We start from the raw sequence: 15,985 nt of genomic DNA on the forward strand, positions 1-15,985 counted from the left end.
GAATAGGAAATTTGACGTTTCGGGCATAAGCCCTTCATCAGGAATGAGGAGAGTGTGCCAAGCAGGCTAAGATAAAAGGTAGGGAGGAGGGACTTGGGGGAGGGGCGATGGAGATGTGATAGGTGGAAGGAGGTCAAGGTGAGGGTGATAGGCCGGAGTGGGGTGGGGGCGGAGAGGTCAGGAAGAAGATTGCAGGTTAGGAGGGCAGTGCTGAGTTGAGGGAACCGACTGAGACAAGGTGGGGGGAGGGGAAATGAGGAAACTGGAGAAATCTGAGTTCATTCCTTGTGGTTGGAGGGTTCCCAGGTGGAAGATGAGGCGCTCCTCCTCCAGCCGTCGTGTTGTTATGTTCTGCCGGTGGAGGAGTCCAAGGACCTGCATGTCCTCGGTGGAGTGGGAGGGAGAGTTAAAGTGTTGAGCCACGGGGTGATTGGGTTGGTTGGTCCGGATGTCCCAGAGGTGTTCTCTGAAGCGTTCTGCAAGTAAGCGGCCCGTCTCCCCAATATACACACAGTCAACCACAGTGAGTTATGATGTGTGTTCCACAGGTGTTGACAGGGCTCCTCTGGTGAGAAAAACATTGCTTAAGCATCCCAGTGGTTTGCTCAGTGATATTACATGTTTCACCATTGCTCTCTTCAAACCCGCAACTGCCCAAACATGCTTGAGGTTGCAGACAGGAGTCATGAGCCAGGTGATTAGTAGATGGTCCTTAACATTCAGTAACCACCTTTTGGTCTCTTAAATGAACTGGTGGCAATAAAAGGCACCATGATTACTGGCAGGATGTGTATGATATGCTAAGCAGGGTGATACACTAGCTACATTTTAATGCTGTAGAATGCTTTTTGGTTGGGATGCATCTCAGAATTTACGTGGGGCAGCTGCAAAGCAGTGTATGTGCATTCAATAGTACACTAACATATGGGGAAGCCTGCTATCCTGGTGAAGTTACATGCCTGTTTTATCTTGTTCCTTCTGGAAAGAGAGTGCTCTTTATGTTCCCCTCTCTTTGCATAAAGACTGTTAGTGACCGATGTTTAATGTAAGTGGTCCTCTGAATACGCCTTGCATTGGGAGCCCTTCCTGCTGATGAAAGGATTTCTGCTTAATGAGGTAATGAGAGGGTATTAGCTGGTGCATTTAAATTGGAAATGCCTCCACGAGAGTTAAATTAGTGTAGGATACTAACGAGCATCATAATGTATTTACTCCTGAGCAAACTCTCCAGTGCCCAATCTAACCTTTGCAAAATAGTATCCAATACTGCCTGCAGACTTGTGTTAGTTGCTCAGATGCTATTTTACACTAAAGCAACAACCCCAATGTCAAAACTCTGTGTTCTTCAATTGAATTTGCAGCCAGTTTCTCCACTACTTCATCCATGATATTACAAACTTTAATAATCTGCAGAGATAGTATGCAATGATAGACTGCTACCTTGGTTTGTATTTTTAAGGCTATTGCTATCAACAAGCAGATGCAACGTAAGCTGCTTGAGATAATAAATCTCATCGGATAACACGTTCAATTTTGTGTAAATCTTAAGGTCCAGGTTTATGGCTAGATTTAGTTCTTTAAGATTTTACATTTGTAATATAATGACATTTAGAGTAAGTAATTGATGCAAGATATCTTTTTACGTTCTATTCATGAATCTCCTGTGTCATGGCTGATGATGAGTCAGAACATGTGACATTTTAAATATTGCATAACATTATTAGGTAATTTATTTATTAAAGGGCAGTAATTGGAATGCAACTTGCAGGCATTGAGATTGTTATGATTTATGAAATGAAAGAGAACAGAGGGGATTCATTTTCTTGGCTTTTGCTTATGTTAAGAATGTTGGCACAGATATTTATTTACCATTTGAAGCTTTGAACACCTTACAAAGGCAACAAGGTGGAATGAATTTTTTTCTGTTGAGATTGGTGCTATTAGCCATTTAATTTAAATCTGATAGCAGCATTGAGTTATTTATTTTGAAATTAGTAAGAGCGGCAATGGGAAGGGAATCTTTGCTTACTGAGGAGCAAGTGTAAATTTTTCCATAAATATCAGACTGGGCTTTCTGTCTGTGGCAAAGCAATGATCTTGGAAAAGGCTACCCACAAATTTCCAGCAATCTTTGTGGCACTGATTTCACATTTCCTGACTCTAACTTAAATCTATGAAAGCTTCCTATTCTCACATCTATAGAGTACAATATTGAAGCAGTCAATGAATGAACAAAGACTTTTTACGTTGTTAGTTACTCTGTAAAAAAAAGCTGGTTGAATAATGGGACTGCATTTGAAACAATATAATAATTTTGTAAGTAATTCTAAAGAACACCCATTTGAGGGGCTCTCCACATATCCAGTGACAATACTGTTAACAAGCAAGGTCTTGAACCAATCACAATGAACTATTCTCATAGTCAACAAAGCAGAATTTTAAATGGATGGAATTCCTGTATTTTTAATGAAATTTTAAGAATGCAATAAAAGAAGTGATTGCATTTTTTTGTCATAATGGTAAAATTCAACAATCCACAAATATAAAACTAGTTGTGCAGTTCCAGTGAGGGTTTTTTTTAGAATTAGATATAAAAATATTATTCAGTCATAACTTATTCAACCTGGTGTAACTTCTTTGTAGTTTTTACAAAGAAACTAACAATGTAATAAGTCTTGGGTCCATTTGTTGATTTGCTTCAAAATTTGTACTCTACAGATGGGAGAATAGGAAATGTTCCCATCGACCCTCTGGGGAGCATAATATCACTGACAGAAACATCTGGATCTCTGCTTAATTCTGCATGTTTGCAAATTCTCAAAGTTGATGTCAATTTCTGTGGATTTGATTAGATTTAGAATAGATTTCCTATGGTGTGGAAACAGGCCCTTCGGCCCAACCAGTCCACATCAACCCTCTGAAAAGTAACCCACCCAGAACCATTTCCCCTCTGACTAATGCACCTAACATTATGGGCAATTTAGCATGATGAATTCACCTATAATTGGTTCTGGAGTACATCTTACACATTTGTGCTATTATATAATAGTCAACTCTCCCTTTCCTTAATTTCTGTACAAATCCAACCCTTTAAAATAATAACAATTTTATCTGTTTTAGCAAAAATATATCACATAATTTTTTAAAAATTTTGAGTCAGATACAAGTATAAAAGGAATGTTTCAAGTTGCTGCTATAATTTAAAATGTTAAGAACATGTAGTTCCTAATTCTAAAGAAAATCTGTGTCTCTGTTTGTGTCTGTATGGTTGAAATTGTACAGGTTTTCACAAGGTACCTACATAGAGGCAGGTTAAGTGTAAAAAAGTGGAAGCTACAGTTTGTTTTTGTTATCATTCACAGGGTGTGAGGATTGCTGGCTAGGTCGGCATATATTGCCTATCCCTAATTGCCCAAAGGACAGTGGACATTACTGTGGGTCTGGAGTCACATGTCAGCCAGATCAAGTAAGGATGGCAATTTCCTTCCCTACATGTCATTAATGAACCAGATGGGTTTTTTGAAAAATCGATAATGGTGCTGTAATCATCATTAGATTCTTAACTCCAGATTCTTATTCAATTCAAATTCCACCATCTGCTTCGGCAGGATTTGAACCTATGTCCCAAGGATTTTACCTGGCTGTCTGGATTAATAGTCTAGCAATAATACCATAGACCATTGCCTCCCTAGTTTTGCCATCTTTATAACTGTAAAATACATGACAATACATTGAAAATGGAGTGAATGGGTAGGAGGTGTAGCACTCGAATAAAGGCCAGGAGGGTTCATTATTTTCCTGTAGCAGCTGGGAGCCAAGGTTTCAATGGAAACTGCAAAGCAGATAAAATAGTGTAACGCTGCACAGAGAAGCAGAACACGTAAAAGACCTGCTGTGGTAACTTTAAAAAAATCCTAACACTTCAGGGTCAATACTGAAAATAGGCATAACAAGAAGAAAAACCCAAGAAATGTAATACCTTCTGGATCCAAGCTTTACTTCCATGATATTGCTCATAGCATATCCGATGTTGGACTGAACTGCAACCATTGTAACACAACATACTTTCGGCATACTTATTTTTCCAGCTGCTTTCCTTCCATGTGATTGTCCATTCCTTCCCACTTCCAACCAATGTGGATTTGGTAATATTTCACTTTTAAACTGACAGACAAATTGTCGTGACATTTACATTTACAGGAGCTGATGGCTATGTCAGTCTTTCAATAATATTATTGACATGTTCCCTTAAGTTTCTATCTTTTCTGGTAGAATTAGTGTTGTTCTCTTAGCTTTGCCAGCAGTCACACAATTGCTATGATCTCTTTGATGTTACACAGTGTTTCAGAATTGGGCTCTTGGGCCTTATATATTTGCATAAACACGCTGCAGGCTGTATTCTGCCTCCAGCACTGGGAAACAGAATTATTTTAGGGTCCTGAATTTGCCTCTGGGAAGGATGGTGGAGACAATCACTCAATGGGACTTTTGCAGGTTTAATTGCTGGCATGAAGACTGTTCATTTGATTCAAGATACCAAGTAGGCTTTTGAAGTTGGACAGCCAATCAGAGACCTTCCAGCTGAGAGGAACTGCATAATAAAATGGAGGGTAAATCAGAGAGAGAGAGCAATTCAATATGGAGGCACACTCTCCCCCAAACTTTTTAAAATCACGTATTAAAACGGTAACTGAGCAGCTTGCCAGGCCTGCAGGGGATGTGGGTGGAAGGTGAGAATTTAGGGTCACAGAGTCATAGAGGTGTACAGCATGGAAACAGACCCTTCGGTCCAACCCATCCATGCCGACCAGATATCCCGACCCAATCTAGTCCTACCTGCCAGCACCCGGCCCATATCCCTCCAAACCCTTCCTATTCATATACCCATCCAAATGCCTCTTAAATGTTGCAATTGTACCAGCCTCCACCACATTCCCTTGGCAGCTCATTCCATAAACGTACCACCCTCTGCATGAAAAAGTTGCCCCTTAGGTCTCTTTTATATCTTTCCCCTCTCACCCTAAACCTATGCCCTCTAGTTCTGGACTCCCTGACCCCAGGGCATTTCTTCTACTTGGAGACATGACTCTGCTCTTCTGGTAGAGGGGGTATTTATGATTCTGAGTAGAGCATTGGGCTCTCAGTCTGCTGCCTGATATTTGCTTCCAGGCACCAAAACTGACCTGATCAGTGCAGGAACATGGAGTCTGACCTCATTAGCTAGTCTAATCAACTACCTGCTACATGTGGGCCAGTATCACTGCTGCTGGTCCCAATCTTGCTACCATAAAACTGATCCAGAATGAAGCCAGTCAATAGAGCTAACGCTTGATCCCATTTGATTCTGAGTCTAGGCTGGAGATGAACCGGACAGAACAAGGTGAGGGTGGGGGTGGAGCCTAAAATTCCAGCCCCCAACATTCTATTTGCCTTAGTAATTTCTACAACACCCCAGATATAAAGTGTCAATATTTGATCAACTAGTTTACAAAACTTCTCTAATACCTTATTTCATGTTGAACCCTTCATAATATAGTGCATTAATTTACATTACCTGAAGTATATCTCAATATTAAATATAATTTGTAAATTAATTAAACAGTTAATGTGCAACTCTGCACTTCGGAAAACACACCACACTTTGGAACATTCTGAGCTGCTTAATTTTTATTTAAACCATCAAAAAATATTATGACTTCATTTGGAAATTCCACTGGTCCTATTTTCATAATTAGATTGATTTCCTCTTGTCTAGTTAATATATTATTATGTCTATAATTTTTGGCAGACCTGAACAGGTTTTCTTGTAGCTATAAGGGGCAGTAGAGTGGCTCAGTGGTCAGCACTGTTGTCCTACAGTGCCAGGGACCCAGGTTCAATTCTACCCTCAGGCTACTGGCTGTGTAGAGTTTGCATGTTTTCTGTGTGGGTTTCTTCCAGGTGCTCTAGTTTCCTCCCATAATCCAATGGTGTGCAGGTTAGGGGGATTGGCCATAGGAAATGCAAGCGTATTGGGTAGCAAGGGGAGGGAGTTCTGAATGTAACGCTCTTCAGACGGCCAGTGTGGACTTGATGGATCCAATGGCCTGCTTCCACACTGTATGGATTCCATAAGTAGTCTGTTGCAAATGTTATTAAATGCTTTCAGAAAGTCTAGGACACATTATAATTTACACATTATTCTCAGCTGCATATTTTGTGAAATCCTGAAATAATTCCATTAAACTTATGAGCCATTACTTGTTTAATGAACATATTGGTTTTATTCTTTGCCACCTTCTTGCTGTATTCTCTTCAATTGCTCCCTTTGTAAATGATTCTAGAATCTTCCTCATTGTACCAGGCTAATAGGTTTTGAAACTCAAAATTTATCTTTGTGCCTGACTATTTCTGCATGAAGCATTGGACATCCTGTGAATTCTCAAAGGTGGGTTCTAACAGTTGTCAGATGGTGCAGTACTGGACATTGAAACAGCAGTCAGTGTTCAACACAATGGCATCATTTCAGCACCCCTACCCTGTCATGTGGATGCAATCTGCAAATGGCAAGCACCTCTCCAGATGGACAAACTGTCATTGCCAGCTCAATATTGTTTTCAGATGAAGGTAACCATTGTTCAAGAATAAGGGACTAGTACTCCTGCATCCTTTCAGCTATAAGAATGATTGGACCTACATTGGGGGAAGACAAAGAAAAAAGGGAAGGATTTCATATTTTTCCTTAAATAAAATAACGATCTTGCCCTTATCAGTCAGCAGCAATTATGGGCACTTTGCCACGATCCATGAGATTTCATGAGTGTACCCCTGAGTGAATGATTATGTCAGTAAGGTGGGAAGGGTTGATCAGCTGGGTAAGATGGGTAGGTGGATAGTTAGATACATGGCTAGTTAAGTTAGTGAGTGGGTGGCTAACGGGATTCAGTGAGTGATTGGGTAAATAGCAAGGTTGGTAGGAGGGTGAGGTGGGCAACTGGGTGAGGCAGCCAAGGTGGGTAAGTAGGTGAGGTGTGTGAAAGGGTAACTGGGTCAAGTAGTAGTTAGGCAGTTGGAGATTTGTCAACTGGTTAGAGGATGGTTGGGTGGCAATTGGAGAGTGATCAAGGTAATGAGGTTGCATCAAGGGTATGGCTGTGTAGTCATGGCTTAATCGGTTGGTCGTTGGGGAGGGTAGTTGTGGTAATTGGGAGTAGTTGGGTCAATTTGGGGACAGTCAGGTTATTGATGGATAGTTGGGTGGTTGATCCTAGGCAGCAGTGAATCAACTTCCTAGAAGTATAAACTTTGCAGTTAATTCCCACGTGTCCACATATTAGTACTTCCACTGGCTCATGACTCAAATGTCCCCAATGCTTCTCATCTCCAGCAATCCAGAGACCAGAAAACTTGTGCCATTATTTCTAGCCTCATTCAATTAAATGGATTTTGATTTTGGACATGCACTCAGCAGCGCGCTAGCTGTGGGAAATCTGTGTGGAATGAATGGTCAGAAATAAGCCCCTGTAGTGCATCCTCCTTACTTACCCTGCTCCTATCATACTCCTTTCTGGAAGCAGCGAACAACTGAGCATTTGAGATTGCAATTCCACAGAATGGGAGATACATCCCCAGCACCTGGACAAAAATAAAATGCATTAAATGTCCAACAGTTTTTTAAAAAAAGTCTGTTTATCAAAGATCCAATGCAAAGCACACAGAATACTTGACCATGAGGTTTTGGTTATTTAATAATAGGAGTCATGCGATGGAAAAAAACAATTCCAATTACTTGGGCAACTCCTTATTGTGAGACTTACATCCTGCTGTACATAGTAAACATTACATCTAATTGAAAAACTGAAAATTACATGGAAATTATCTTGAGGAAGTGGCCCCACAGACACAAAGAATTGGTTGTAGTTTGATAACATCTAGAACAAATTCATTTTGTTTTCACAAACTGCTTGATTGAGCCACAAATGCCATTAGAGCATTTTATTTTTGTTTTCATTGGAAAGAGCTGATATTGGAGAAGGTGGGAGTATGATCCTCAGGGAGGTAAGTAAATGATTACATCTCAAACATGAGAACTGGTCCTCATAACTGTCTGTAAATTGAAAATTAATACTGGAATTCAAATTATTCTTATTGTCAGGAAATTGTTCAAATTGTTCTTGTAGAATTGAAAGAGTAAAACTGCTACCATGACGTCTCAGACAGAGCACACTGCTGTGAAGGTGGAGGGACAATCCAGTCAAAAACTACAACATACAAAATTCAGGCTGCTAAAAGGCCATTTGGCCCATCAGAGTGCAGAGATACTTCTCTTTCTTATTCTAGGGGACGGTAGCTTTGTTCCTTGACTTCAGAGAAAACAAAATCAAAGTGTTGTTAAATATGTTGCTTTTTCTCAACAGCTATCAGCCATTTTCTTTCCAGCGTGCAAATTGACTCATAATTGGTAAACATCTCTGGGAGTATATTCCATATATTCAACATCCTGTGAGGGGAGAATACATTTCTATTATCTTTAATCTTTCCCATGTCTTGTACAACCTGATAATTGCAGACTTAAACAATCACTTAACGTATTAAAAGCATAAAATTTGAAACAATGTCCTTCCAAAAAACAGACTATTACAAAAGAGTCTTAATTTCTGAAATTATATCCAATGTCATGTTTCTTTTACCTCAATTAAAACTTTTAAAGACAAAAGTCACAAGATCTAAATACAATTTTCTGCTTAGTATCATTCAGTTCAAACTTATTTGTTTATAATTGTTTGGACTTGAGCATTGCTGAAACAAAGATACATTTTGTTGAAGTTTTTCATCCTACACTCATAAGGACAATTAGCAAAAATACAAATTTAAGAAGAAAACCAAGATTTATACAATATGAGAGGAGAATGCAGGTTGGTTGGTGAGTGGAAGCTGATTAGTTGAGGCAGTGCCATGGAGAATGCCAAAGTTAATAATGATTGAATATTAACTGCCATGCTTTGTTTAAATTTTAAAAACGGGTTAACTTTGATTGGTCAAGACATTGTCCTGAGAGATGAACCAGAAAATGGATGTTTCCTATTTTGTTGAGTTGAAACTAGCACAGAGGATGTACAGTCATTACTCCATATCGGCGAGGGTTCCGTTCCTGAGAATCCCCACAAATAATGAAATGTTTGAGTGTAGAACTCATTTTAAAATAAATAAAAAATTGCAGAAATGCAAGTTTTGCTTGCAATTTTGAATTTTTTGATGCTTTTTTTTGGCGTGAATTCATAATTCTGCAGATACCAGGATTTAATATATGTGTTCCTTCTGTCTTCAAAGCATTGGAAGACAATGGAACCTGTGTGTTAATATATTTATATTCCAGTACACGCAACCGCACCAAACTTCAAGCCTGACTGACAATCCTAAATTGATTTTTTGCATAATGGTTTGCATACTCAGTATTATCTGGCAAATGCCATCAAATTATGGAAACACATCTAATGTTGAACACTGTATTGTTGGTTATGCAAGCACACGATAGCTGACTAGCCAGTTCAATGTGAACAGCCAAAAGGATATACTGTTTGATTTGATTTGCCAGTCTTTTGAGGTGTATGGCCTACACAACTGATACTGAAATTCATACGCTACATTATTCATTTTTATGATAGGCAGAAAGCTTTTGGCTGGATAGCAGCATCCTGTTCGTGGCAAACTCTACTCATGTTACTACTACATAATTGCTGCCTGAAACAACTGTTGCTCATCATTTTGAAATACCTCATCCCTCCAGGGTTAATTCAGGCCTTGTATCCATTCATGAGTTTGCAAGATATTGCATGAAAAATCCTCTGATCAGGATAGCCATCCTCCCACAGGATTTGTTTCAGCATTTTATTTCACATTTGTTTCACATTATTTCAGCATCAAGACTGACATGAAAAACTGATGGAGGCCCTACTTATGACATCGCCATAAGGCCAATGTTTTAGTATGTGGGGCTGTAAGAATATCATTGCGTATAAATGTAAAGTCACCTTAGTCTTACTGGATCACAGGGCTCTCATTAGAGAGAGATAATTGGTAGCAGTCCAACCTGAAGGTTAACACACCTCAGGTGGGGGAAGATGTTGAGAAGGAGAGTCCTTCATGGTAACATCAGTGCTGGGGGAATTGAACCCATCCTATTAGCACATATATTAGCAACTAGACAGCCAGCCAACTGAGCTAATCACTCAGCCCCACAACATCACTACAGGAGTTCTTCAGGGTAGTGTTCTGGGCCCAACCGTTTTTAGCTGCTTCATCATAAGAGGTCAGAATAAGGCAAACCATAACACTTACCCATGTTACTCAACACAGTGACCTAGCATACAGAGGAAGTATAAAAGTACTGAATTTCAAACATCATCAATGTGAATTAATGCCCTGCTTTTCATACTGTACCTGTTGATCATTCATTATTATTTAGTCATGTGCTTTTCTGTACTTTAGCATATGATCGCAAATGGGGATATTTGTTGAAGATTGTCTAGTATTTAGTTCCATTCACAATTCCTTAGATATTGAGGTAGATTAATGTCAACATGTTTCAGGGCCTGGACGATATTCATGCTTGGGCCAATAATGAGCAACTGTCAGTTGTGCCAAACTAAGTGGCAATTGAAAATCACCTCCAAACTAAAGCGAGCACATTTACCTCTCCTTAGCAATCATCAGCACTGCCATCTCTGAATGCCTTACTATTAACAGGTTGAGGATCACCATTGATCAGACATGTAAGGATTTAGGCTACCGCAGCACAAGAGCAGATGAGGAGCTGGGAATTCTGCAACAACTTTGACCTTCTGACACCCAGAAGATATACCACCATCTACAAAGCACAAACGGGTGTGTGACTGAATAATCTTCTCCTTATATCTGGATGATTGCAGTTCAAACACCGCATGATAAGCTCAAGACCATCCACAGCAAAGCTTGACTGGAATTCCGTCCACCACAAGAAACTTTCACTCCCTCCATCATCAGAGCTTATTGACAGCAGTGTATAGCAGAAACAGGAGATGCTACAGTAACTCTCCAAGGCTTCTTCAACATCACCTTCCAAACCTGTGACTCCGATTGCCTGGAAGGACAAGGGGAGAAGATGCATAGGACCAAAACCAGCTGCATGTTCCTCTCCAAATCACAGCTCACCCTCCCTTGGAACTAAATCATTTTTCCTTTATTGCCACTGATAAAGATCCCGTAACTGCTTCCCTAACTGCACTGTAAGTGTATCAACAATATGTGCTCTACTGTATTTCAAGAAAACAGTTCACCATCCTCTCAAGGTCAGTTACAGCTGGGCAATAAATGCTGGTCATACCAGCAAAGCCCACACTGTACAAATTAATAATTTCTCTATTAAAGCTCTCTATTTTAATGCTACTAAACGCATATTTTTACATTCTCACTTGTAAGTAATAATGGCACACTAAAGTGTCTTGATCCTATCATTTCAAAAAAATGTTTTTATACCATTCATGTGACTGAGTTTAAACTTGTTTTAATAATGGGTAAAATGGATAAACAGCCTAAGCTACAGAAAAGCACAGAAAACAAACAATAGAGATTATTCAACAGGGCCTGAAAACAAGGGCATTAAATCACATTAATTATGTTTAGAAGGTCAGTATTTTTATATTTCCTTTAAATACTACGGTATGTAACATTGGTAAATGTTATGGTTTATTTTATTGAAAATCATATTTAATTGGAAAGGCAATGAGGCAAAGTGAATGACTAACTAAGAATGGAAGTAAAGATTAAGGAAAACTCAAGAAAGTTAAAATATGTTTGGCAGTATCTTAGAAATAATCAATAATGTAGAATAATGTCAAATTCATATTGTGAATTTTTAACCTAATTATCTTCAAACAGTTGCAACAGCAAGAAGCTTCATGGAGGTTTTGCCTGCAATAAGTTGGCTTTTTCTAATGGTAGGTTGTTCAGTGTTTAGATATTTTTAATCAAACTATTCAAAAATGTTATGTATATCTCTGAAGCAGATAGGACTTGAACTTGGATCTTCTGGCTTAGAGGCAGGGATATTACCACTGTGCCACAAGAGCCCAAATACACTTACAAAAATTCTGCATGGTATTATTTTGAGGTTGAATAAGCTTTGTCGTAAGCTGGTGTGACTAAACGTTTTATCTTCACCAGGCAACCTTAAAGAACAGACTGACTTCTGATATTGGAGTGAAGACAAGTGATTTATCTTGCAGTTTGTTATTGTCACCCATTCAGGTAACAGTGACTGAATGTGGGTATACTGATAATTGGATTCCAGTCTTTTATTCTTTGGTCTGTGGTAAGAAGTCATCTCTAATACAGGAGTGAAAAATTAGGTGCCCATCTTATAGTTATGGGACCACGTCAGAATTAAAATGCATTCATTGGGCATAAACATACTTCTTCAAATCTGGCTGTCTGCCAACTTGTTGAAGACATCACAACATATGCAGCTTACTTCAAATCAAAAAGTATCGAGCAAGTAGATCATGACATGAATCAACAATGCAAGTCGCAATTTATGGCACCTCTGCCATTTTGGAGCTCATCTCTTAAGTTAGCAAATTCTTATAAACTCATTCAGCTGAACATAGACAAAGCAAAAGGAAGGGCCTCCCACCATTATTACTTAAAGGGATCATCAGCTACTTCCTGGCTTGTTTGCTCTTTGATTTTTTTTCTGGCTGGTAGCACAGTTTTAGAAGTGATAGGGAGGGGCTCATTATGTCCTGCACATTAGGCCCAGGTTCAAGTCCTGCCTTCTCCAGAGGTGTGTAATGGTAATAAGATCTCTGAACACTTTATTAGAGAGATTGGAGCGATGCTATGGTAATGTCACTACCTCTGTGCCAAAAGACCTGTTTAAGAACACCCACCCACCCCTCAGCTATTGAGGTGTGTCATAAACAGAATAAGTTGATTAAAAATATTAAGACCAATGTAAGGACCAGGAATTTTCATGTAATGTCATTCACCAAACATTGCATTCAAGTCATCAACCAAGCTCCATTTATTGAGGGCTCATGTGCCACAGTAGTAATGTCCCTACCTGTGGATCAGAAAATCCAGGACCAAGACTTATTGGCCCCAGATTTGTATCTTAACATGTATAAACAAGTTGATTAAAAATATTTGCTAACAACAGATATTTGTAAGACTGACAGTAGAATCTTATCATTCAGTGGTTGCATCCCTTTTTCTGTTAGGACATTCAGCTTCAAGACTCATCCTCACTGTATGTCCAAACAGGTTGGTTAAAATAATGAGAAGCGTTCACCGGAGGCTTTCCATAATTCTCAAAACTTGCAAGAGTCTAAGGAAATGGTTTGACAGGTGCTGAAGGACCTTTTGCTAACATTAAGGCTTCTGCAGTGATCAGTTACTCTGAGACATGACTGCACAGGTCAGCATTCCTCTTGGAATTCCTCATGACTTGGAGAATGAATGAAAGCAAACTGGAAAAGACATTAGGAAAAGAGAGAAGGTGGAGTTTCACAGCTCGATGTTTTATTTAGCCTGGGAGTTCAATGAACAACTCTGCTACCTGAGCCTTACAGAGGAACAAAATGTGAGATGTTTGTGGTTTGACAAAGATGTCCTCACTGAAATTTGCCAAGTTCAAACTCGGTGTAAAACCAGGAGTTCGTTGGCAGTGGCTGAGAGTAACTGAGTTTTAAATTTTATATGTTTTACACTTTGCATTGGCAACTCTGCCCCAAACCAATAGGAGATGGTCCACTCCTGATCTTTAGGGAAGTACCCTTCATCCTTACCTGTTCACACCTACAGGTGACTCCAAACTTATAGAAATATGGTTGATTCTTAACTGCCCTCTGGGCAACTGAGGATGAGCAATACATGCTGGCCTAACCAGTGATGCCCATCTCATGAATGTATTTCAAAAACTCCATTTTCAATATCTACTTAGAATGAGACGAGTGAATCCTTAGAAGAGTATAAAGAAAGTAGGAGTATACTTAATAGGGAAATCAGGAGGGCAAAAAGGGGACATGAGATAGCTTTGGCAAACAGAATTAAGGAGAATCCAAAGGTTTTTACAAATACGTTAAGGACAAAAGGGTAACTAGGAAGAGAATAGGGCCCCTCAAAGATCAGCAAGGCAGCCTTTGTGTGGAGCCACAGAAAATGGGGGCGATACTAAATGAATATTTTGCATCAATATTTACTGTGGAAAAGCATATGGAAGATATAGACTGTAGGGAAATAGATGGTGACATCTTGCAAAATGTCCAGTTTACAGAGGAGGAAGTGCTGGATGTCTTGAAACGGTTCAAGGTGGATAAATCCCTAGGACCTGATCAGGTGTACCAGAGAACTCTGTGGGAAGCTAGACAAGTGATTGCTGGGCCTCTTGCTGAGATATTTGTATCATCGATAGTCACAGGTGAGGTGCTGAAAGACTGGAGGTTGGCAAACATGGTGCCACTGTTTAAGAAGGGCAGTAAAGACAAGTCAGGGAACTATAGACCGGTGAGCCTGACCTCGGTGGTGGGCAAGTTGTTTGAGGGAATCCTGAGGAGCAGGATGTACATGTATTTGGAAAGGCAAGGACTGATTAGGGCTAGTCAACATGGCTTTGTGCGTGGGAAATCATGTCTCACAAATTTGATTGAGTTTTTTTGAAGAAGTAACAAAGAGGATTGATGAGGGCAGAGCAGTAGATGTGATCTATATGGACTTCAGTAAGGCATTCGACAAGGTTCTCCATGGGAGACTGATTAGCAAGGTTAGATCTCATGGAATACAGGGAGAACTAGCCATTTGGATCCAGAACTGGCTCAGAGGTAGAAGACAGAGGGTGGCGGTGGTGGGTGGTGGTGGAGGCCTGTGACCAATGGAGTGCCACAAGGATCGGTGCTGGGTCCTCTACTTTGTCATTTACATAAATTAATTGGATGTGAGCATAAGAGGTATAGTTAGTAAATTTGCAGATGACACCAAAATTGGAGGTGTAGTGGACAGTGAAGAGGGTTACCTCAGATTACAACAGGATCTGGACCAGTTGGGCCAATGGGCTGAGAAGTGGCAGATGGAGTTTAATTCAGATAAATGCGAGATGCTGCATTTTGGGAAAGCAAATTTTAACAGGACTTATACATTTAATGGTATGAATTAACTATGAATGAAAGCATACCAAATGCCTTCTTCACTATCCTATTTACCTGCGACCCCACTTTCAAGGAGCTATGAATCTGTCCTTGGGAGTGTTGCTGAACAAAGGGACCTTGGAGTGCAGATTCAAGTTTCACAACATCTTTCCGATAGGAAGGAGACCAGGATTGCATGCAAAATTCCAACTGTGGTCTAACTAATGTCTTGTACAGCCACAACATGACGTCCCAACTCCTGTACTCAATACTCTGACCAATAAAGGAAAGCATACCAAACGCCTTCTCACTATCCTATCTACCTGCGACCCCACTTTCATGGAGCTTGATTCATAGCTCCTTGAAAGTGGGGTCGCAGGTAGATAGGATAGTGAGAAGGCATTTGGTATGCTTTCCTTTATTGGTCAGAGTATTGAGTACAGGAGTTGGGAGGTCATGTTGTGGCTGTACAAGACATTGGTTAGACCACAGTTGGAATATTGCATGCAATCCTGGTCTCCTTCCTATCGGAAAGATGTTGTGAAACTTGAAAGGGTTCAGAAAAGATTTACAAGGATGTTGCCAGGGTTGGAGGATTTGAGCTATAGGGAGAGGCTGAACAGGCTGGGACTATTTTCCCTGGAGCGTCGGAGGCTGAGGGGTGACCTTATAGAGGTTTACAAAATTATGAGGGACATGGATAGGATAAATAGACAAAGTCTTTTCCCTGGGGTTGGGGAGTCCAGAACTAGAGAGCACAGGTTTAGGATGAGAGGGGAAAGATATAAAAGAGACCTTACGGGCAATTTTTTCACACAGAGGGTGGTACGTGTATGGAATGAGCTGCC

The 15,985-nt window shown here is 39.9% G+C and overlaps 1 protein-coding gene across 1 annotated transcript in view; it reads right to left on the reverse strand.

The window, feature by feature from the left end:
• Positions 1 to 15,985, reverse strand: part of pde11a (phosphodiesterase 11a) — a 394,952-nt gene that overhangs the window by 183,066 nt on the left and 195,901 nt on the right. Inside the window, exon 3 of the mRNA XM_060828117.1 lies at positions 7,525 to 7,614. Coding sequence (XP_060684100.1) covers positions 7,525 to 7,614 — 90 coding nt within the window. The remainder of the gene's footprint in view (positions 1 to 7,524; positions 7,615 to 15,985) is intronic.

This window comes from Hemiscyllium ocellatum, chromosome 7, assembly GCF_020745735.1.
Source record: "Hemiscyllium ocellatum isolate sHemOce1 chromosome 7, sHemOce1.pat.X.cur, whole genome shotgun sequence".
NCBI lineage: Eukaryota > Metazoa > Chordata > Chondrichthyes > Orectolobiformes > Hemiscylliidae > Hemiscyllium > Hemiscyllium ocellatum.